Here is a 24105-nt window from a genome sequence, read left to right on the forward strand (position 1 = left end):
AGCTGTCAATAAATTTGTGAGCAAGTCCTTCATAGCCTGCGAACCTTCCACCCCATCGTAAATTGATAATAATGCTACCTCTGGACTTTCGGTCAGCTTTACTCATGTAGATTGTGCTGGTCAGATGCTCTTGGGCCCTTCTGAATACTGATCAGTGGGGGGGGGGGTTGAGTTCTGGGCTTTTGGTTTTATGATTCCCTGCTGCTGCTGGGCAGCTGTCTCCTATGGTGTTGAGCACCTGCACTGGGGGCAGGGGGTAGAAACAAACAGGGGCCCACTTCTGCCCACTCAAGGAGACCCACCCTCAGAGGCCCCCTTATTCTGGCTCCAAGACCATCCCTTCTCCTCCCCCACTGCTCTGATGGCACAAAGGAGAGGAAGAAAGGGGCACACCTTGGAATAGACTGAGGGAGGCTTACAAAACTCCCTCCCTGAGAAGAAACCAGAGACTAACTACACCTGTCCTGGAGCTAATATAGGAAATGTTCCTCTCCTAAGAACCCACAGGACAGAAATGGACGGTGTATCCCTCTTCTGCAAGAATGGTGTTAAGACTGGCAGGGCTGTGAATTTGGTATCTGGCCCATCTTGGATTCCCCCCCCCCTTCTACTCTGCCTTTTGGTGGCTCTGTAAATTTGGAGCAGCAAGATTTCATGCAGGTTGAGGCTGCTGGGAGCTGGGAGTCAAGCAATAGTTGGGCTACAGAACCCCCACCCTTGTACTAAATCAGTAAGTTCTATTCTGTCGAGGTTATGCAATAATTAAGCAAATGAGGCAACTTTAGTCAAGGAGCCTGAGCTATTCAAGATACTGACACAGTTCAAGATAAAGACCCTTCATGCTGATTTTGACTGGAGCTAACTAGGCTATCCCACCTGCCTTTATTTTGCCTGCCAGCTCCAAGACTGGTTTGGCAGGCTGGCTGGAGCCGCACCCAAGAGCCTTCGCTTTTCAAACTTGGTTTCATTGAGAGCAAACCAACAAGTTTGGATTGCTACATTAGCTACCTCATTACTCCACCACAGCGAAGAAAAACACAGGACTTTTCCTCCACTGTCTGAAGCCAAGGAAACAAATCTACAAAAGGACTCTCAAGTGGAGACCAGAGGCTCACGTTTTTTGCACCCAAGTCCTTTGGCTCACAACAGCACCAGCAGGTGAGATTAAGGCTGGAATGAGACATGCTTGAGAGTAGGAGAGAAAAATGGGGTTCTCCCAGCCCTGCTCTATTTTTCTTCGGGCAGGAACTGTGAATGTCAGAACGGACTGCAGGCATGCGCACTGACCTAGCACTAAAGAAAACATAGCCACGAGCCATTTGCTTGAAGCAAATATTGCCCCTCCAAAAGCCTTATAGCAGATAAGCAATTGTATCTGGAATGAAGATTTATTTATATTATTGTTTTTTGAAATACACAATCATTGGCTTCAGGACTTGAAATAGGGGGCACCCTTTGCCTATTTTAACATTGCACTTGAAAAGTAGAGATTTCCTTTGACGCGTGTGTGTGTGTGTGTGTGTGTGTGAGAGAGAGAGAGAGAGAGAGAGAACCACTAGGCTTCGTGATGTTATTGGGCTACCAACTCCCATCAGCTCCAGCCACCACAGTAAAAGGTCAGGGATGATGTGAGTTGTTATGCAACATCTGGAGGACTGGAGGTTTCCTCCCCCCTTGTATTAAGTCACCATTCTGTCCTCCCTGCCCCCGGGATTTTCAGTTTTTCAAAAATTCTTCCTATTCTGCAAACTGCACAACAACAAGGAGCAGCATAACAATGCATGGGTTTTTTTGGAAACGATTTTTCCTGCTATTGCACAACTTTGCAATAGCTGGAAAAGACATTGTAAAAACAAGGAAGTGAACTGAACTGGTGATGAAAGAAAAAACATGTAAGGGTTTCTTTGTGATGGAAATTGCTACTTCTGGGCGTCAGTCTAAGTTCCACAAAACCGCATTTCAAATATATAGACCCAGTAAACCTGTTTGGTAAAGTGGAAGATCAACATCCAGGGAAGAAATTATACCCTCCCAGAATCACTGGTCCCTGGTGCGCCTGGATGGAGGGAGGCCTCTCTGGAGGGAGGCCTCTCCTTTCCCCAACTACTCTGGGCAGCTCCCAACGGAGTATTATTACTACTACTACTAATTAATATTAATATTATTAATAATAAAGCAATATAACATTAAAAACTTCCCTAAACAGGGCTGTCTTCGGATGTCTTCTAAAAGTCAGATAGTTGTTTATTTCCTTGACATCTGATAGGAGAGCGTTCCACAGGGCGGGCACCACTACCGAGAAGGCCCTCTGCCTGGTTCCCTGTAGCATTGATTCTCCCAATGAGGGAACCGCCAGAAGGCCCTCGGCGCTGGACCTAAGTGTCCGGGCAGAACGATGGGCGTGGAGACACTCCTTCAGATATACTGGGCCAAGGTCATTTAGGGCTTTAAAGGTCATCACCACCACCACACTTTGAATTGTGCTCAGAAATGTACTGGGAGCCAATGCAGGTCTTTCAGGACCGGTGTAATGTGGTCTTGACAACTGCTCCCAGTCACCAGTCTAGCTGCCACATTCTGGATTAGTTGTAGTTTCTGGGCCACCTTCAAAGGTAGCCCCACGTAGAGTGCATTGCAGTAGTCCATGGGTAGGCAAACTAAGGCCTGGGGGCCGGATCCAGCTCAATCGCCTTCTAAATCCGGCCCACGGGTGGTCCGGGAATCAGCGTGTTTTTACATGAGTAGAATGTGTCCTTTTATTTAAAATGCATCTCTGGGTTATTTGTTGGGCACATGAATTCGTTCCCCGGCCCCCCACAAGGTCTGAGGGACAGTGGACCAGTCCCCTGATGAAAAAGTTTGCTGGCCCCTGCAGTAGTCCAAGCAGGAGATAACCATAGTCAAATACTGAGCTAGATTGATTTTTTCCCCTCCCCTTGGCTTAGTATGAGGAATCTACCTGTGTTCCAGAGTGGGAAATGGCTGTGAGTAGTGGATTTTTTTCCATGCTCAAATCATGAGCCGAACCAGAGAAGTCTGGATGGGAGGGGGCTCTGGAACTCTGTTCACATTAAGGAATTTGCAAGCAGAAGTATTCTGAGTTGTCCCTCCTTTTGTAACACATCTGTGATCTACATGATGCAGAACAGTCTTAGTGATGCAAAAGTCTTAGTGATGCTGAGCAGGTTTGAGACAAGTTGGTGCCCAAAGAAGAGACCAGCAAGAAATCCTTTGTGTGGCAACTCCATATAAGAAAGATGGGATATAAAATGTAATGATTTTGGGTTGACATCACTGGTTGGCAGGGACTCTGCAGGGTTTTTGAAATGGTGCATTCCCAGCTCTAAATGCAGGTGAAGACTGCTAGAGCTACATTCGCTCACTCTGACCTAGAGCCAGTCACAAGATCCAGAGGCCTCCCTTCATCCTGACACACCAGGGACCAGTGATACTGGGAGGGTGTCATTTTCCCACAATGCAATTCCAGGCTGCCTTAGCAGCTGGGATCCTAACACCTGGCAAGGCCCAGTACAGGTATTACAAACTGTTCTGCACTCTTCCCAACGACCAGCTGAATGAAGCTCTCTGGTCCATGCACCTTTTTCTCAGATCACTCACTCCGCAATGAGAATGAAGCCTGCCCTTATTTTAATGGGCCTTAAAATATGAGCCTGGCCTTGTAGCCAAGCTCTTCTGATAGAATTCAGAAGCAGGATCATAGACTTCCCCCTGGTGGCGCATTAAAGCATAGCTGCCTCTTCCATCTGCTTGGCTCAGAAGATTGGAACTCTGCAGTATGCCCTAGTGATGAGAGTTAGCGGGTTTTATAAAGGATGCCCAGGAATGCAACCTGAGTCAGTGGGGCACTTGCACACTCCAGAGTCTCGGGATCCTTCCTAAAGAAACTCCGGCACATGGGCTGTGAATCTCGAGCAAAGAACCAAGATCATCTGCTTCACCCAAGGCAGGAAGTGCTGAAAAGCTGGACTTGGCAAGCAGGAGTGAAATGTTACTTTAATACTCTGTTATAGCTCATTTTCCCCATCATGAAACCCAAAGCAGTCGTCAGCCACCCAGGCACTGACCAGACCTCCTTAGCTTCAGAAGGGCAGTAGTAATCTAAGAAGCCCTGTATGGTTTGGAACCAGCTACCTGAAGGACCATCCACATTCATCTGTACCTGCCTGAACCTTAACCCTGGTGCTCTTCTCTGGTCTACTGCTGAGACCTTTAATGACAGTAAGTACCATGGACAGGGACTTCATTGTATTCACTCATACACACACACCCTCCAGCTGTGGGAGATAAGCATGAAACCTTGATGTTTACAAGAGCCTTAAAAACTGAGTTCAATTCCAGTTTGGTTTGTAATAATTTTACGATACTGTGCCTGTATCCTTTTAATTTTATCACACTACATCTGCTGCTCTTACTTTATTTTTTTAATAAAATTTATTTGGTTTTTCAAATTAAAATCTTACAGAAATGTATCATAAAAACAAGATTCCAAGGACTTCCATCCTGCTCTTTATGGGCCCTGTTATTAATCCTTTCCTGCCGCTTCTTTTATGATAATCCAAAAACCTCTTCCATTATGTCCAGAATTCAACCTTAAACTGCAAGTGATAATTTCAATCCTACTAACAAGTTTAACTGTTTACAATGGTCCTTAAGCTAAGTTATAAATTTCCCCCATTCCTTGTTAAAGTTTTGGTCTTCCTGATTTCTGACACTTCCAGTCATTTTAGCCATTTCAGCATAGTCCATTAACTTCATCTGCCACTCTGGTGGGAACTTTGTCTTCTTTCCATATCTGGGCCAGTAACATCTGTGCAGCCTGCTGCTCTTACTTCAATGTTCTTGCTCTATATAAACTTTGTTATATTTTATTATCTGTTGCTAAGCCACTTTGGGAGCGTGAACACCATAGCAGACAGGATTCATGTATTTATTAAATCACCTAATAATACATTAATTCCAGCACTCATCCTAGAGTTGTTTGCACACCTCAGGAATCCCAGCTCCCACACACTTGGCTCTTCTCCACTCTCTGCCCCAATTCCAAAACAAGGAACTGAATCCAGGATCCATCCTAGCCCTATTTTAAACCTCTAATTCCAGAGCTGAGAATGAAACCAAGAGTCAAGATCACACCCTTCAGCCCTGGACCAAAACTAGAGATCTACCAGCTCCTTGTTTCAGGCTCACCCCCACAAATTCCATTTAGAACCACATTCTTCCGCCCATGAGCCTGCCTTGAAAGAAAGGGAAAGGATCTCTGCTGCTTTGACTGTCCACTTTCTAAAGGAGAAATTCATCTGCACTAAGCCCCAGAGGCAGCTCCTCCCAGCCTAAAGGTGGCTTGTCTAGGGTGGTCCAGATAGTGCTGGACAACCACCCCCATCATCCCTGACCATGGGAGGCCGATGGAAGTCTAATCTCCAGAGACTCACAGGTTCCCCATGCATAGGCAAGGCTTCCCATGCAGTCCAGCTGCATTAAGCCTCCTACTAGGTTCCTATGAGAGTAACTGCACCAACAGGTTTACTCAGTCCCTTCAAACAGGGACTTTACCTAAGAACTAGGACAAACAAGCAGAAGCACTTTGCAATACTTTTCTGGAAGTTTTCTCCCGTAACATTCCTCCTACGAATACAATACCAGGGAGAAGGTTTGGAGCTATCCTGTCCCACAATAAAGGGGTTTTGAACAGATAGATTTTAGAGAAGCGAGAAGAGGGGAGGGATTTAAAGGTTCAACCCTGTACACCCTACCACCTGAAAAGGGGTAGCAGCAGAAACAGACACACCAGAGAGCTTGATGTTTTGTTTTCAGCCTGCAATCTGCACATCTCGGACAGAGACTATAGACTAGCCAAGCACCCCTGGTTAAGTAGAAAATGACTCTTTGGAGTTTATGAATAAATATGCAGCCAGGTAAGACCACAGCAAAAACAGATCTACATTAAATACATGTGCAGTGTGTCTCCAAGGAGCAGGAACAACTTCCGTATGTTTAACACTGATATAAAACTGCCTGACGCTTACTGAAACCTTCTGCTCTCTAAGATCCCACAGTTCCCCCACCAGGCCAGGAAGGCCTGGAAATGTGACTTGTGGCACCAGTTTATCCAACCAGCTCATGGATTCTGGAAAGCCATCTAGCATTTGTAAGCCAATCTGATGCAAGATGTCTCTTAGAGGATGTGGTATATGCTGGGATGAGGAGGGTGGCTGTACAGAGCTCCCATCAACTGTGATCTTCATTCGTGTCGCCTCTCTCTTCTCCCGAGTCTGGCTCGCTATCCAGGTTCAAAACAGGGAGGCGGTCGCCACATTCACAGTTCCGGGCACATCTGTAAATATCCCTGTAGGAGAGAATGATGGGTGAAGATGATCCCTACACGAGAGAGGGTGTAAAAACCTTTCCCTGTTTACATAACTCCACACCACACACAATATTACAAACCTCTATTGTGTTATACACAAACAGACACTTTACCGGCTATTTTTCTAAGCTAAAAGCCTCAAATGATATAATCTTTCTCAAAGGGAAGTTACTTCGGTGCCTTGATCATTCTTGCAGTTACTTTGTCCAGAGAATCAAAGTGGAATAGGATTATAACTGCTGAGTGACAAAGTATAACTTTGAATCTTGAAATAAAATAAAAATATTAGAAGTAGGGGGAAAGTCTACACCCAATGCGCCACCAGAGAATGAATGAGAGTCTAGAACCAAGGCCCCTCCCACCTTTGGGAGAAGAGATCCTGTACCTGCTGTGTCTCTTTGAAGTAATCACTGCGTGCTGAAGGCTGCCATCGGGACAGCACAGGTGGACGTGGACATGGCGGGTACGACAAAGGACAGGCTTTGTGATCCGAGGCCAGGGCTGCTCCAGTTCCCCCGATCCTCTGCGTAGGATCAGGTATGAGAATTTCTCCTCCTTCTTTGGTGGGTTCTGGAGGAAGACACAGAAGGTTGGGAAGGGGAAAATGGATCTCTGAAGAAGACAGCTTCCCGCCCTCACTAACTAATTTGCTTCCCAGCCTTTGCTAAAGGGCAATCCAACTCTTGAAGTTGGCTTCATATTTAATCAGGTGTGGAGCTGCCCAACTCCTTATCCGGTTCAGCGTGCCAGCATTTCCCAGCCCTGATCCTCCAGGATGTGAGAGGTGAAGGGAGAAGGACAGGGTATTTGACAGATGCTGTTAATGGAGCCTAATAACATGCCTCTTTGCCCCATAACATTCATTCACGGGAAAAGCTTCTATGTAACAAAAACAATATGAAACACATCACCATGGACAAGTGCGCAGGTTTTTATTGGCACCCTGAGTGAGGACACAATTTGGCCCCCTCCCCCTCTTGCTTTCTGCTCTGTGCATGCTCTCAAGTGTGCTATGTCATAGTTTTGTGCCCCCGCTGTGCAGGGGAACTGCCTGCATGAATGGTGACAACTAATAAAAGGGCTCGGTATGCTTTTCTGCAGTCTATAGGGTAGGAAAACGTAGTTAAATTATATTGGAAATGAGGGAAGCTGAGCCAACCAGCCTATTGCTTGTAACTACACAAGCAACCCAAGCTAATTGAACACAACAGGAGGTTGATCAACATACAACGTGGAAAAGCATTGCACGTGGAATAAGCAGAAACTCACCCAACTGAAAGGCAGCGGGAAATACGTCTGGGTGAAGTTACATGGCAGGATACGGTCAGGCGACAAACGAGGGCATGGCAAATGGTGCGGACACTGAGCATAAGAGAGAAAGGGTAGAAAGTATCTGTTAGTCTCAGGTTATGGTAGGGTTATTTATCTCTCTGGGAATAGAAGACAACCAAAGTCTAATTTGCCCACAGGGCCCCCCAAATTAACAAGCCTTCGCATCCTATCTACTCCACATTGCTCTAAGTGGAAGAATTTATTAGACATGGTCCAGATGAAACAATCTCAGTCCAATAAGCGAAATGCACAGCCTGTTTCCTGCATCTCATTTCAAAACCTCTCGCATTTCTTACACACTTTGTACAATTTAGAAGCTGTGGTTTATGTTCCACCCACTAAAACAGACTGCAAACCACAGTATTTTTTCCAAGGTTGCAAGCGAGGCTTCAGTTAGGATGAAACAGGAAATTGTGGTTTAACAAGCCCCCCAAATACTGAATTCAAACACACAAGAGATGGGTAGAGGGAACTTGCAGAAACAGCACTCATTCTCAGTCTAAGAGACCTTGCTTTACCTTAGGGGTTGGTGCCCTCCAGATATTGTTGGGACTCCCAAAACACATCAGCCCAGCCAACATGGCAAATGGGCTAGGATGATGGGAGCTGTAGTTCAGCAACATCTGGGGGGCATCAAGTTGTTCATTCTTGGTTTATCATACTGAGATGGTTATATCTGAACTACATATTAGCTTCCCACTACTCGCACGTATCTGTTTGACAGTTTTGGTACTGTTATTTATATTGCACATTTAAAACATTTCTAGACTGGCTTTCATTCAAAATCACAGGGCAGGTGTACAGCAACACCGTTAAAAATCACAGCAATAAAAAACATATACAATATAAAACAAGGAACAATAATATATTCAAACCAAAACAGATAGGTTCCAGTTGCCAGAAGATGGGGTAGAAGGTTTTCAGAATGTGCCAAAGGGACATTAATCAGCTCCCTCCTTGGAGGTGGTGTCACAACAGAAAATGCCCTATCCCAATTACTGCAATGCAAAACTTGATCAACAGTACGATCTCTGTGACAGAGCAGCTCGATGTGGGAGAAAACGGTTCCTCAAGCAGTCCGGTCTAAAGTCGCTCAGGGCCCTCTATGTCAATACAAGAAGCTTACACCTGGCTCTGTTGTATACTGGGGCAGCCAGTGCAATTCTCAAGAGGAGCATTAGCTATGCTGCACCACATTCAGCAACCTAGCTGCAGCTTGCAGACCAGCCTCAAGGGCAGGCCCACATACAGTTCATTACAGTAGTCCAGACTTGAGGTTAACAACAGGAACGACTGTATGTGGCAAATCAGATGAAGACGGCAAAAGGTGCTCCTAAGCACTTCAGCAATGAAGACTGATTGTGGATCACTCCCAAATGAGGCACCTGTTCCTTTCGGGGGAGGGGAATACAATTCTGTCCAGAACAGGTAAATCACCTAATTCCTGGCCCTAGGAACCATCTATAAGACCTCCTTCTTCTCAGGATTCAGCAGCAGCAGCAGCTCCTTTTCATTCAATCTAGCTTCAGGAAGATTTCAAAACTCACCGGGGCAAAAACGGAAGGCTCTGTGGGATCACGAACCACTTCATCTGTGCCCTACAGAAGAAGATGGATGGGTGCAGATAAACATAATTCATTTAAACAGTCACGCATGTCATTCTCACAGTCCTTCCTCGATCGTGGGCAAGGAAGCTAAATATTGAGGAAAATACAGGGGCCAGAGTTCGAGCAGGTGCAGCCATCACAGGAACAGGCCTATCAACTTGTTTAGAAGTTCAGGCGCATTTGAAATGGAGACAAGCCTAAATGCCTGCTACAATTATGGGGTGGGTGGGAATGAACTTTCCTTCTTTAATTAAAATGGGATTTTTAAGTATCTGTGCAAATAAGAGTGGCAATCTGGAGCAGTTTTGTTAATTAGCAGAGTTTGGGGTTAAAGGTCTTCAAGAGGGAAATTATGAATCTTAAACTCATTCATTACAGTCCACGCTACAGAGAAAAACTTTGGGGAAGACATAAAGCAATCATCAGTCTAAGAGAAAGAGACTGACGTGCTTCCTGGCACGATATCCTTTTTTAAACAATCGTTTTATTTCAGGGGTCACCAACACAACACCCATGGGTGTAACGGCACCCCTGATGTCTTGTTCTGGTTCCCACAATCACAGCCCCCCTTGGTTATGAGGCCATCACCTTTTGTCCCATGGAGAGTACGCAGAACTGGAAGAGGAAGGTGGAAGAATGACTCTCATTCCCACTTGCTCACTCAGCACTTTTAAAGGCTGTGTGTATGCGCGCGCACACATTTTCTATCTCTGGGGAGCAGGAAGAAGTCAGGGGTTGTACCCCCAGCATTTGCTCACAGGTCTAAAAAGACCTTCAACTCCTATTTTATAGCCTGCATGCATTTCTTTAAAGGCCACAAACACAGAGAAGTGCCTCACCTTTAATATAAGATCCCGGGCTTCCATGAGCATCTGATGACCTTCTTTGGTCCCGTTCTCTACCAGAACCTGGAAAAATGAAGGCAAGGGAGAGGCTATACACTGGGTGGTGCTGAGCAACAGCCCCCCCCCCCCCATTCCCAAACAAGAGCAGGCTTCTGCGGTGCATGGAATGCAAGGGAAAGTTAGCACCACCAGTGGGCAAGGCACTTTGCCAAGTACATGAGAAGAAATCCCTGTCCTGGGGAGCTTACAATATTAAGATTTTATATAGGGGAAGCATGTGCCTCCACTTTCTGCTGCTCTCTCAGTGCCTTGACTTGGTTATCCAGGAACAGCAGTACACAGAGTTTCCTCTGAGTTGCCCTAAGAATCAGGAGACCCTTTTTCATTCAACGTACAGAGGAATCCAGGTCACAGTTAGAGAAATAAAGAGAATTGCAGATACAATAGAAATTGCATAAGTAAAGGTAAAGGGACCCCTGACCATTAGGTCCAGTCGTGGCCGACTCTGGGGTTGCGGCACTTATCTCGCTTTATTGGCCGAGGGAGCCACCGTACAGCTTCCGGGTCATGTGGCCAGCATGACTAAGCCACTTCTGGCAAACCAGAGAAGCGCATAGAAATGCCATTTACCTTCCCGCCGGAGCGGTACCTATTTATCTACTTGCACTTTGACGTGCTTTCGAACTGCTAGGTTGGCAGGAGCAGGGACTGAGCAAGGGGCGCTCACCCCGTCACGGGGATTTGAACTGCCGACCTTCTGATCGGCAAGCCCTAGGCTCTGTGGTTTAACTCACAGCGCCACCTGTGTCCCATAGAAACTGCATACCCCCCTCCATTTACTGGAGCCAATAGGAGCTCCACACACCCTCACCTCTAATTATGGTGAGCGTGAAATATGTGTGCAGGGTCCAAAGATGTAGCTTTCTCCAAGCCTTACTACAATACAGGGAGTGAGGGCAGAGAGGAGGCAAGGATATGCTGCAGGATGGGTAGGGAGGCCGCATGGGCCACACCCAGTTATTCCCCATCCCTGGAACAGAAGAATGGAAGGCAAGGTTAACAGGGAAGGTATATGTGGTTGCTTCAGTTGCACGTACTTATGGGGAGAAACACAGTATCAGATGGGTAAGCCTGTTTGTCCACTTACCAAAAAGCCACCTGTCTTTCTCCAGAGTGTCTGCACGGTCTCCACTCTCTGAGCATAACTTTGGAGTTCGTTGAGTGAGAAAGCAGAGACCACAAGGTCAAATTTCACCTGCATGTGGAGCAACGGGAGAGAAAAAGATGGGGCTGGAATATGTAGGAACAGTGTATTCAATTACAAATCTTAGGGTCTTTTAAAAAAGAAAGGGAAAAAGCCGAAAGTTTAATTTAGAGCCGGTGTGGACAACTTCTGCAGTGTAACAGTCAAGCTCTTGGACTTAAGACCGGGAAGATCAGTCCATTCTCTGCTCTGCCATGAAGTTTCCTGGGTGACTGTGACAAAGGTACACTCTCAGCTTAACCTACTTCACAGGGCAATGATCCAACAGGTGGTGGCTGGCAGCAGTTGGGGAGGGCAGAAGAGGCCTCTGTATAATGGATATTCTTAAGGGCCCTCTGTAACAGATACGTTGTGGATTTGGGGGAAGTAGCAGAAGACGCGAAAAATTCCTCCCATGAACTTCCTTATGGCTCAAGCCATTGGTATTATTTGAGAAAATCTCTGATTATTCTTAAGTGTGGCAAAAGTTGGCCACTTGCAGGGTTTTTTAAATGGAAAATTTACACAGCATAAGAAGTATTTAAAAACAACTCAGCTGAAGACCAGTTAAATCATTAAGCCTGGGGAATGGGAGGGGGAACCTGCTTAGATGTGGCAGTTAACCAGTTCAAGTGGGAAATCCTTGTGGGATTCTGGAAAACACACAATGGTACCCAGTCAACAGAACAACAGGGGACTGTAGGCACCTGAATGCGGATTTAACGAGACCCCCTGGGACTCATCCTGCTCTGAGTGCAGCTCCCATTGGGAGGGAAATAAGATGATGAGTTATTATTACCTTTGGTGAGACTGGGAGGAACTGCCGAAAGTAGACTCCTGGGATGCAGAGATTCTTCTCCTCAGAAATGCCTGGGTAGTTATTTTTTTAAAAAAAACCAAAACAAAAAAAAACCAAAAACAAAGGTAGAAACATGGAGAGGTTTGTGGAAGCTCAAATACAACAGGTGAAGTGCTATAACTCAGTGAGTAGAATGTACGTTTTGCATGCAAAAGGTGCTAAGCTCAATCCCTGATATTCCCAGGTAGGGCTGGGAGAGACTCCTGCTGAAACTCTGGAGAGCGACTGCCAGCCAGTGTCTATAGTACTGAGAAAGCTGGACCAATGGCCTGACCCTGTATCATCATCATCATCATCATCATCATAATCTATTACTTATACCCCACCCATCTGGCTGGGCCTCCCCAGCCACTCTGAGTGGCTTCCAACAGGATATTAAAAACACAATAAGAAGATCAAACATGAAAAACTTCCCTAAACAGGGCTGCCTTCAGATGTCTTCTAAAAGTCAGATAGTTGTTTATTTCCTTGACGTCTGGTGGGAGGACGTTCCACTACCAAAAAGGCCCTCTGCCTAGTTCCCTATAACCTCACTTCTCGCAGCGAGGGACCTGCCAGAAAGCCCTTGGAGCTGGACCTCAGTGTCCGGGCTGAACGATGGGGGTGGAGACGCTCCTTCAGGTATAAGGGGCTGAGGCCGTTTAGGGCTTTAAAGGTCAGCACCAACACCTTGAATTATGCTCGGAAACATACTGGGAGCCAATGTAGGTCTTTCAGGACCGGTGTTATGTGGTCTCAGCAGCCGCTCCCAGTCACCAGTCTAGCTGCCGCATTCTGGATTAGTTGTAGTTTCCGGGTCACTTTCAAAGGTAGCCCCACGTAGAGCACATTGCAATAGTCCAAGCGGGAGATAACCAGAGCATGCACCACTCTGGCGAGACAGCCTGCGGGTAGGTAGGGTCTCAGTCTGTGTACCAGATGGAGCAGTTTCCTATGCTCCCATGATTCTAGTGGCAATGGGTGGAAACTGCAGTACAGAAAGGGTCTGAAGCCATACGGCCGAGGCGCAGGTTTTATGCTTAAAGAGTAGGGTTACATTGAACTGCCCTGTGCAAATCACAACAAAAGGGCAAAGGGGCAGAGCTTCCCTTCATTTCAATGGTCCCTGCATATAATTTCCCCATTCATTGGGCATCTGGTGCCCTACCTATTAATCCAGGACGGGGCGGGGGGTGTATTTCACTGGCATGATAGGGCTCCTGGACAGATGTTAGGCAAAGGAGAACCCCACTCCACCCCACATGAAGTTCTCCACATAGCACCACTCACAACTCTCACCTTTCATCAGCCTCTCAGCTAAGGCTAACATTGAAGCCGAACTGTCGATGTTCATGTACTCGTTGATACACTTGCCCCAGATGCCGTGTGCTGCCCTAAAGTGAAGGGGAAGGAGAGGAAAGAAAGGAGCAGGGTGGCACGTCTATGAATGGTCTCTTCTAAAAAATCCGAGCTGCTGGGATGGGAAGACTCCTGGACCAGGGATAAAGAACCCGTGGCCCTCCAGATACTGGAATACAGTTACTATTATTCTTGACCACTAACCTGCTGGCTGATGGGAGTTAAGAGTCCAGCAGCAGAAGGGCCACAGGTTCCCCACCCTTATTTACATCAATATTTCCCTCCCTCCCTCCCTCCCTCCCTCAATGCTGCTCAGGAATTGACATGGTTTCTCACCAGGTGACAGCGCCCGTTCCTGAGCCGAAATCCAACAGGGTGCGCGGCTCAAAGTCCGAGACTCTCTTCTGGATCTGAAGGAGGCAAAAAAGAGAAATTGCTTCATAAACCAAGGACTGCTGTCAATTGAGCATACATACGAACCTTTCCCCAAAAAACCAGGGTCCTTTTTGTTGGGGATAATTCAGAGGAAAATTCCCAAGTGTTAAAAAAGACTATTTATGTATGCTACTACTGCGGCCCATGTTAGTCCAAAAATGGAAAATGAGAGTGGTCCCAACTAAAGAAGAATGGCAACTTAAAACAGATGGAATACGCACAGCTTGTGGATTTAATTTATAGAATAAGAGAATAAGAAGAATGCATGTTTAAAGAAGACTGGAAAACGTTTACTGAATATATGGGTGAAAATTGTGTTCATTTAAAAACACTGGTAGCATTAAGATAAATTCAACAGTGTAAGTAAGTTTTGATGGATGTAACAATGGATTACTGAATGATTTAGTTCATGTAAAATATGCAGGGATGTATGGTATGCAAAATGAACCACGGAAAGGGAAGAAGGGAAGCCATTGATTTAAGGTTGTTTAAATGAGTATTTTGAAATGCAATTTAGAAAATTTAATAAAAATGATATACAAAAAAATAAAAAACATATGACCCCGTTCTCCATTTGAAAGTAGGGTACGGTATTTACAAATGAACCCTGCAGTGCGATAACGATCACTTTAAAAGCAACACCAAAGTAATTAACTGTACAAAAACAAAACAGGATGGCATTCAACCAAGTTTTACTCAAGAGTAGGCCTACTAAAATTAATAGACCTAATGTATATCAATTTCTAGGGGTCTACTCTGAGGAAAGCTTAGCGGAATACCACAGACGCAGCCCAGAAAGCTTTCAAATACCCGCTAGAAATTCAAATCTTACAGGAAACACCTGCTTTGCACTGCCACAGCAGGGAGAGTGTACAAAGCAACTTTGCTCACCTAACTGCAGCTTGTGCATGGGCTAATAGAGCGAGCAAAAGCCAGCCAGGTATAAGAGTCTCAGATTATGAATCATACTAAATAATGCTGACCTACCTTATAGGGCTGTTGTTAACCATTACAGAAACAATGCAGGTGAAGCAGCTTGGTCATTTAATGGGCAGTGTATAAATCAAGGATGGGGAATGTCAATCCTGGGGCCTCTCTCCATTTGCTCCCCAGGACTCTCACACCACATCACAAATAATACCCTCCTTGATTATTCTTAACCTGGCTGGAATGTGCCCTTGAACTCCAATAACGGCTCCTGCTCACCAGGGTGGATGACAGAGGTGTGTGCATGTGGATACGTATAGAAACTAGCCTATTGAACAAAGGGAAACTTTTTGTTTCCTGATCCGCATACTTTTGCCTCTCACCCTATCCACTGTTATTTGGCCCCCAGAAGGTCACCAAGAATGAAATACTGACCACAGGCTCAGAAAGCATTTATACGAGGGGAAGGGAACCCAAGCCATATCTATTTTATTTATTTCCTGTATTTTTAATCCTGTTTGCCGTGGCAAATTACTGTTTGCCAAATTCGCTCATACCAATTGGTGGGGGGGAGCGTTTGCAAACAGCCTTACAAACCCAAAAATAAAAAGGCAAGACGTATGAGGAAGAGGTGCTGAGGGAAAATGTAGAGAGGGACGATCTGTTATTCAAGGCCAGGACAAAGTGGTGACCCATAGCAAGGCACTTATATGCAGCTCAGGTCAGGCTGATCTTCTCTTGAAACTATTCACGGTTCCTGTTCCTTTCAGCCAATGGATGGAGACAGAATCCCTCTGGGTTTTTTTTGTTTTGCTTACATAAAGGTAGGGCTTGCCAGAAGACCCCAAATCCTTTGCTCAAAGGGGATGAGAACCTGGGGTTCTCATATCTAAATAATGCTGCACTAGTCAGAAGCCTGGGACGCAGGTGGCGCTATGGGTTAAACCACAGAGCCTAGGACTTGCCGATCAGAAGATCGGCGGTTCGAATCCCTGTGACGGGGTGAGCTCCCGTTGCTCTGTCCCAGCTCCTGCCAACCTAGCAGTTCAAAAGCACGTCAAAGTGCAAGTAGATAAATAGGAACCGCTACGGCGGGAAGGTAAATGGTGTTTCCGTGTGTTGCTCTGGTTCGCCAGAAGCGGCTTAGTCATGCTGGCCACATGACCCGGAAGCTGTCTGCGGACAAACGCCGGCTCCCTCGGCCCATAGAGCGAGATGAGCGCTGCAACCCCAGAGTCGGTCACGACTGGACCTAATGGTCAGGGGTCCCTTTACCTTTTTTAGTCAGAAGCCTGAATAATCCAGAGTTTTACTAAATGAATGTTTGGTGATGTTTTAACTACTAGTAAATTAATAGCCACCAAGTTATTTTGAACATGTAGTACACAGCCATCTTCTCACCTTGCTCCACCCACTAAAAACTTGAAACGTCAACTCACTTCATGGAAAGCTCGGGTCACAGCTGCAAAAACCCCATCCATCCGGGCTGCCATGTATATAAAGCTGAGCTCTTCAGTGTACCTAGGAAAAGACAAACCACATAACCAAGTCAGCAAGGAGCACAATTCTCACAGCCTGTGCCACTGAGAGAAAAGGGAAAGCACCGCACCACAAAAAAGGGCTGAGCGAGAGCTCCCTGCTGGTCTAAATTGTGTAATGAGTCATATCTGCTCTACTACCGGTTGTTGCTATCGACTTATCCCTGATACAATAAAGAGCCGGGTGTCTTCTGCAGGCTGGCCAAATTTAATTCAACCTTCTGAGAATAGACCATGGCCCATCTGGTCCAGCCTTCTGCTCCCATAATAGCTAACTAGATTACTGTGCAAAGCCCACAAGCAGGAAATGAGGGTGACAGCCCTATTCTGCTTGCAGCTGATATTCAGACCCACTTTATCTCTGGCACTAGAAGAAGTAAACATCCATTTGCATAGTAGCCACCAACAGACAGTGCTACTCTCCATGAATTTATCTAAAGCCATGTAAGAATGCATGTCCAGGACCACGTAAGTTTGCTGTAGATTACTGTTTGGAATAAGTCACCATATTGATTCTCTGTATTTAGAACGGGAAACAAAAGGCTCTGCAATAAAAGAAGGACTGCCAGTCTGCATTCAGTAATATGAGACAGCATGCTATGTTCACACCAAATCTTCCCAAGAGAATCAGGTCCTTGGTTTCTGGCAAGGTCCCCAGGACACTCACTTCAGCTCCTCCCAGTGGTAAGTCGATTTTCGAAGTGCATCCAAGACCTTTTTCTGCAGCTTCGCCTCGGCTTCCTCATCCAGAGGGCCCGTGGCATCTGAGACAGAAGAAGTCGAATTATTTTATTTAACTCCACTCTTCTCCCACACTAGTATCAATCATTATTCAACCCCCTTTCTCCCACCCACCCCCATGCAACAACATGTAAGGTAAGTTAGGCTAAAAGAGTGTGACTAGCTCAAGATCGCCCAGCAGGTTACATGGCTAAGTTGGGAACAGCATCATATCCTCACTCTCTGGGAACAGGTATTGTCTCCTCCACAACTACCCCACAAATCTGCACTCACTTTTCTTGTCCCGAAATTTCTGCTCCAATTCATGAGCCTTCCTGCGCAGATCTGCAGCCTCCAGGGGGCGTTTGCGGCTCCACAGGTAGTTGGTGAGGGCCTTGGTTTGTTGCTCCAGATTCCGCATGGAGGATTCTGGGGGAAACGAAAAGCTAGTCAGGGTAGGGGCACCTACAGCAGCTCTCACTTGAAGACCCAAAGCACTTTCTCAGATTGTTATGATGCTATCAACATGCAGGGAACTTTCTTATCAGGGGAAGAGCAACAGGTAGTTAAGTACATCCCCCCAAAAATCTGCAGCAGATAAACAAGGGGTTTTGAATTCTAAGTATTTAATAGAAGCAGAAACAAAACAGAAGTCTTTTGCTCCCCAATCCAGTCTGTATGAATCCTTGATCTGTCACCAACTCAAAATGTAGATGTGTACAGTCATACCTCGTGTTGCGTTCCACTCTTGTTACGGACTTTCAGCTTATGAACATGGCAAACCCAAAAGGGTTTACTTCCAGGTTTGCCACCCGTGCAAGCGCAAAAGCGATCTGTGCACTTCACGCATGCGCAGAAGTGCTCGATTGCGCTGCACACATGTGCAGAAGTGGCACTCTAGTTGCAGATTTTTCAGGGTGCAAATGGCACCCCGAAACAGTTTAAGTCCGTAACTAGAGGTTCAACTGTATTTGCACAACAAGGGCGGGGAAGCACTTAATTATTTATTGATTTAAGGAATGTATACCTTGCTTTTCCCAATGTGGGTCTCCAGGAAGCTTACAGTTATAAAATATACCATGTACAAAATTAAAAACATAAATGAAGGCTTCAAATTTTTAAAACATCAATAATTTAAAATCTAAAAGGAAAAGGAAAACATCTGAGAAGCATTCATGGTGCAAAGGCCTCCTGAAACAGAAGAGTTTTGACTAAGCAACTGAAACTCAGTAGGGATGGTGCCTGTCTAACTTTTTGCAAGAGGGAGTTGCACAGAGTTAGGCCCACAACACTTGAAGGCTTAACTCCTCATTGATACAAGTCCAAATCCCCGCACCTCCTTGAGGAATAAGCTACAAAATATTATCTTTATCATTGTTGTTGTTTATTAATGCAGATGATTTATATCCTGCATTTCCGATACATTTGCACTGCTCAGAGGAGCAATACAATAAAAAGCAATCACTGCACATGTGTGTATATGTGTATTCATTCTCTCTCTCTCTCTCTCTCTCTCTCTCTCTCTAACACCAAAATAAGAAAACGAAGTCCCAAGGACCATTCCCTCTTCAAAGCTAGGAGACCTGTAGTCCTCCAGAGTTTACAGGTCTACAACTCTCATTTTTGACTATTGTCCGTGTTGATTGGGAGTTGTAGTCCAACACACCCTGAAGGGTCATGTATTCTCCAGCCCCGATATACAAAATCAAGGGACCAAGAAAACAACAATAGTTTATTACAAAATCATTCTTTAACTCCGCACCTCTGGAGTTGGGAAGAGTGAATCCAGCCCACCCAACAAATCTATGAAGTGCATATGAGTCCACTACCCTTCATCCCACCCCACATATCACAGAGGAGCAATTGTTAATGGGTTTTACTTACCAGTTACCAGAAAGTGAGCTACTTCTACCAGTTCAGGAGGAAGCCTAACATTTTTGAGATGGAGGATGCCCGGATGCTGGCGATGTGGAATTTTGCCCAAGAAATCAGAAGAATTATCTACTTGGGAGACCTTGGGTATGACAGTAGCCAGGCCCTGAGGGTAGACAAACAGAAAAAAGGGCTAGTTATGAGACCCAAAGATATGTTCACAGCCAGGCAGAACTACAGCAGTGCTACAAACTGAGATATGAAAGCCAGGAGCTAAATGGCACCTTAAAACTAGGTTATGGGCACAACAACGGAATGTCTAGGAACTTTTTAAAAACAAGAATACAAAGCTGAAAATGAATGAACTGCAGCTAAACAGTCTAGTCCTCACCCTGCCCACCACCACTAATATTCCCCAGAGTAGCTGGAAGTAGGAGACAGAAAAAGGTCCTCCTTTCCTTCCACTCTGCAATTTAAATCTGAAATCTCAGGCTCAGTACTAAACTCAGAAATGGTTCATGCTAATGAAATTCCCTGTCGCAAAATGCGCCTAGAACAATGGTAGTTTCGAACACTGAACTATAGGGAGTAATGCAGGTTTATGCGACCAAGGAAAGTAGTAGAAGGACAACATTGCTAAGCTAGAGAGGCCCAATCCAGCATGTCTTTGCCAAACAGTGACCATCCACATCCCTAAGAAGCTCAGAGAAACAAACTTGCTAGTCTTCAAAACGATTTTTAATTGTTTGCTTTTATGCATTTCACAATGTTTTCTTTTATTCAAAGAAATGTATCTATGTCACCATATCATAAAGTATCAGGGCAACAATAAAAAACACTATGGGGGGGGCAGAAATACTAAAAATCATCAGAATGTCTGTCTAATTAGAGTTGAAATAAAAAAAAAATCCTTCCAGTAGCACCTTTAAGACCAACTAAGTTAGTTCTTGGTATGAGCTTTTGTGTGCAAGCACACTTCTTCAGAAGTGTGCTTGCACACGAAAGCTCATACCAAGAACTAACTTAGTTGGTCTTAAAGGTGCTACTGGAAGGAATTTTTTTTATTTTGACTATGGCAGACCAACACGGCTACCTATCTGTAATTAGAGTTGCAAAGCTATGTTGGCATAAAACAATTTTGCTACTGTTGTGAGCTGCTTTGACAATAATAATAATTATTATTATTTATTTATACCCCGCCCATATCTTTGAGTGGAAAAAATATACAGAGAGAAAGAGAAGATAAATGTAAACATATAAGACTAGCATGGCATACATAACCACCAGGTGGAAGTATGAACTTCATTATTTCCAAGTGAGGGGAGAGAGATGGGCTAACAAACAAGTCACAGAGCCAAAGATTGGGGGTTGAACATTTGTGTCTTATCCATTTGCAAGCTGCTTTGAGGTTGTATGAATTTTACATACATTTCATGAAACAAAAGAACAAAATAAAACTAAGCAGAATCCAGAGCAAGGCAAGTGGTGCCCCAAAAGAATAAAAATAACCAGTTATTGATGAATCCACATTTTAGTTAAGGGGGGGTGGCTGGTCTTAATCACCACCACTATTATTGCAATTATTAAGGCTGCATGCAATTTCATAACATTTGTATGCTGCTGGGTTGCTTTAAAAAAACAAAAATAATCACCCTCAAAGCGGGTTTTCAAAAAGATAATAAAGGAATAAAATTATTAGCGGAACCAATTCAAAACACACACACATCCCTAAAAAAATCCCGAAAACAAGAAAAACACATCAGCATTTTAGGTTTATCTGGGTCGACACTGAGGCGGGTTTGCAACCTGAGAGCATCATATTCTCCTATAAGCCACAGTTCAGGAAAGTCTGACCACCCGCAAATTAATGGCTCGGGCTACCTAAGAAACTCAAGCCTTTAAAAAGCCTGAAAATGCAAAGTTTACAGCGCCCCCAGCCCTCTCGCATATAAACGGGGGCGAAGGGGGGAAAAACCCACCCTAAACGCCATAGGATAATTCCACGTTTTCCTCAAGCACCTCGCAGCCGCCATCTTCGGAAGGGAATTGGTGCTTGTCGCGCTGTCGCATCAACGCTCCTCTTCCGGCCGAGTCGCAACGTAGCCGCCATCTTGGGAAGGGCACTGACCGACGCTGCATCGTACAAGCGCATGCGCGTAACTCTCCAGTCCGTTCCTCTAAGTTACTCGCGGGAACGCAGAGCGAGGGCAAGCCAAAGAGGCCGGCGCCCGTGTCCACGCCCTCTAAGCTGCTGATTGGCCCCAGAGTCACCAATTATCAGCAGCTGCCTCCCCTCAGTTGTTTTATTTTTGGTCACTTTTTTTTTTTTTTAAAAGAAAAAGAAGAGCGGTGTATTTGCATACTGCTCGCTGATTCGCTCGTTTGGCGTTCTAAGGCAGGGATGTGCCCGCCCGCTTCCTTTAGCTTTCCAGGAATACGGTAGTTTGTTCTCTTTGAGGAGTTCTGAGCCTGGCTGCTCGTGTGAGGCTGGCTGCGTGAGCGGGCATATTATTATTATTTCTTTTCGCAAGTTAAGAGAGTGAAAAATAATAATGCATTTTTGGGTCTCTGAAGCTTCAACTGTTATGGAGACCCATTCGCCAGTAGCAAGCCGCTCTGGATAATCACTGTTCTCTTATTCAGTGAGCTTGTTCCACGACAGTTCACCACATTCCCCCCCCCCTTTAATTAGCTGCTACATCTCAGACTTTGATTAAAATGGCTGTACTGGATTATTTCACATTTCAGAGTCACTGATGTGAATAAAAATTTCCTGTGCCTTATAGTTTTCAAGTTGTTACTGGAGGAGGATGAAAATTAGGGAAATGTTAGATACATGCATGATGCATCGTAGAATGATGAAATAAAACAAATAAAAGACCCCAGTCAATATATTTATTTTAGACACCTCTGGGAATACATACTACATTAAGCGCAGATGTATATAACAAATCTCTATAGCAGAAATCTCTCCTCCCAAAAAGCTGAGATCCTTCAGAGCTCAGTTTCTTTTGCACCTTTGAAATTATATGTACTGAATGCACATTGGCCAATAGATTATGCTGCCTGTGGGAAAAAAACAGGGTGGAACAGCAATGGGCTAATTACATTGGAAAAGGACCAAACATAAACCATGAAGTCCCACACATTACGCCCACGGTCATTTATGTGAATAAAGAGCAGCATGTGCGTAAGTTGTAGATTTGTGCCTATATTGCATTATGTATTTTATTTTATTTTTAATAATAATTCCTGGACTTAAAAAAACAAAACTATATTAGAGTAATAGAAACAAGTGAGCGCTTGGGTGTACATGGTGGTCTGACACAGGACAAAGCTTGAGTGCATCCGTATCCACAAATCTGTATTGAACCTGTATTCCTATAGCATCCCTCGTTCAAATGTTGAACGAGTCTAAGATTATCGTCATACACAATATGTTATATTATCATCCAAGAAAAAAAAATCACAGGAAAACATATTGAAATGCTAATGTTCAAAAATGTTGCCAACTTTCAAATGCAGGCTTACATTTCATTTTCACTCTAATCAGAAACCGTTGAATCCAAAATGACAACTGTTTAATAGTTTCCTCAGCTGTTGGACAGGCAGCCTAATGCGGAGGCTGTCCACCTTTTGGGCCTCAAGGTCACATTTGCAAATGTGTGTATTGTGGGCACCACAAATGCACTGCAACCAAGCAAAAGCTGCAGCCTATTATAGTGACTACAGAAGAATGTTTCTTGCTAGCCTCATTTCAGTGGGTGGAGTGAGGGAACTTGAAGGCATCTGGAAAGACATCTGTGGATACCTTGGTGACCCCTGACCTGATGCCACTAAACCTATAATTGTCTAATACAGTATCTCTCTCTCTCTCTCTCTCTCTCTCTCTCTCTCTCTTCTCTCTCTCTCTCTGTGTGTAAAGCAGTGGGAAATCCAGCTTTAATTTTTGTAATGATGGGGGTCAATGGGAGGGAAAGATGTATGTAGAATAGGACAGGTTTTTTCTTATACAATGGAACCTTCTTCTCGAATGGCTTAGTTGACAAACAAATTGGCTCCCGAACGCCGAAAACCCAGAAGTAAGTGTTCCTGTTTTCAAACGTTTTTCAGAAGTTGAACGTCCGATGTGGCTGTCGGCTATTGTTTCTGCACCAATCGGAAGCTGCATCTTGGTTTTCCAACGTTTTGGGAGTTGAACGGACTTCCAGAAGGGATTAAGTTCAAGAACCAAGATTCCACTGTACTAATGGCTGGAGAAAGAGAAGTAAAATGGGCCAGATTAGACTGATACCTATCTTCAATATGTCCCACGTGCGGAGGAGAGACGACTCTGGATAGAATCGGGTAACCAACCATGCGGATTAACCCTATGTGTCTTGGATCTTGTGGGTTTACAGCATATGCAAATGAACCTCAGCATGGACACCTGCCAGTAGTATCAGAGACAGGGTAGGAAAACAGCTGCTCTCTTTTGCCCATCCATGTATATCAGGTGAATTTGGAAAACACATTGTTCGATGTGGCATGAAATCTCTGGATGATCCAGTCCCACAGTTTTGGATCTGATAATGGAGTCCAGCAATATCTGGAGGGCCACAGGTTCCCCACCCCGTATTATGTGGCCTGACAGGTATCTGACAACGTCTTAATCTGAATTTTAATGTCCCAGGCAAGTGGCCAAATAGAACCTCTAGCTTAATGGGTTATATAGTGAGCAGCCCTGCATTAATCCAAGGCAAGGACAATGTTATGCTTCATTACATTGATGAGCCTTGTAAAGAAATAATAGGTAATTTCTTTTTTTCCCCTTTATAATTTTTATTAAATTTTCTGTTTTACAGTTGAATATACTCATTTTTACATCCTTAAAATATCAATGACTTCCCTTCTTCTCTTTCTATGGTTCATTTTACATATCATAAATCCCTGCATATTTTACAAAAACTAAACCATTCAGCATTCCATTATTACATCCATCCGGTGCTTTTTTTCTAAAAA

At 44.8% G+C, this 24105-nt stretch overlaps 1 protein-coding gene across 1 annotated transcript; it reads right to left on the reverse strand.

The window, feature by feature from the left end:
- Window positions 1–3996: 3996 nt before the first annotated feature.
- Window positions 3997–21273, reverse strand: METTL17 (methyltransferase like 17). The gene is made up of 14 exons (XM_080978802.1): window positions 21084–21273; window positions 19117–19270; window positions 17527–17661; window positions 17180–17276; window positions 16414–16495; window positions 13949–14022; window positions 13553–13647; window positions 12215–12285; window positions 11320–11427; window positions 10167–10235; window positions 9268–9318; window positions 7658–7750; window positions 6774–6958; window positions 3997–6367 (listed from the first exon to the last, which is right to left on the reverse strand). The coding sequence occupies exons 1-14, from the start codon at window positions 21135–21137 to the stop codon at window positions 6250–6252; spliced, it is 1386 nt and encodes a 461-aa protein (XP_080834928.1). The 5' UTR covers window positions 21138–21273; the 3' UTR covers window positions 3997–6249.
- Between the last annotated feature and the right edge of the window lie 2832 nt (window positions 21274–24105).

The sequence above is a fragment of the Podarcis pityusensis genome (assembly GCF_964106645.2).
Source record: "Podarcis pityusensis genome assembly, chromosome: 13".
Taxonomy (NCBI): Eukaryota; Metazoa; Chordata; class Lepidosauria; order Squamata; family Lacertidae; genus Podarcis; species Podarcis pityusensis.

Coding starts and splice junctions, on each gene's coding strand:
- METTL17 (XM_080978802.1), bottom strand. CDS start 21,137: ATGGCGGCTGCGAGGTGCTTGAGGAAAACGTGGAATTATCCTATGGCG. Junction 11,428..12,214: donor TCCTCCCAGTCTCACCAAAG/GTAATAATAACT, acceptor CTCCACATGCAG/GTGAAATTTGACCTTGTGGT. Junction 6,959..7,657: donor TCCCGCTGCCTTTCAGTTGG/GTGAGTTTCTGC, acceptor GTCTTCCTCCAG/AACCCACCAAAGAAGGAGGA.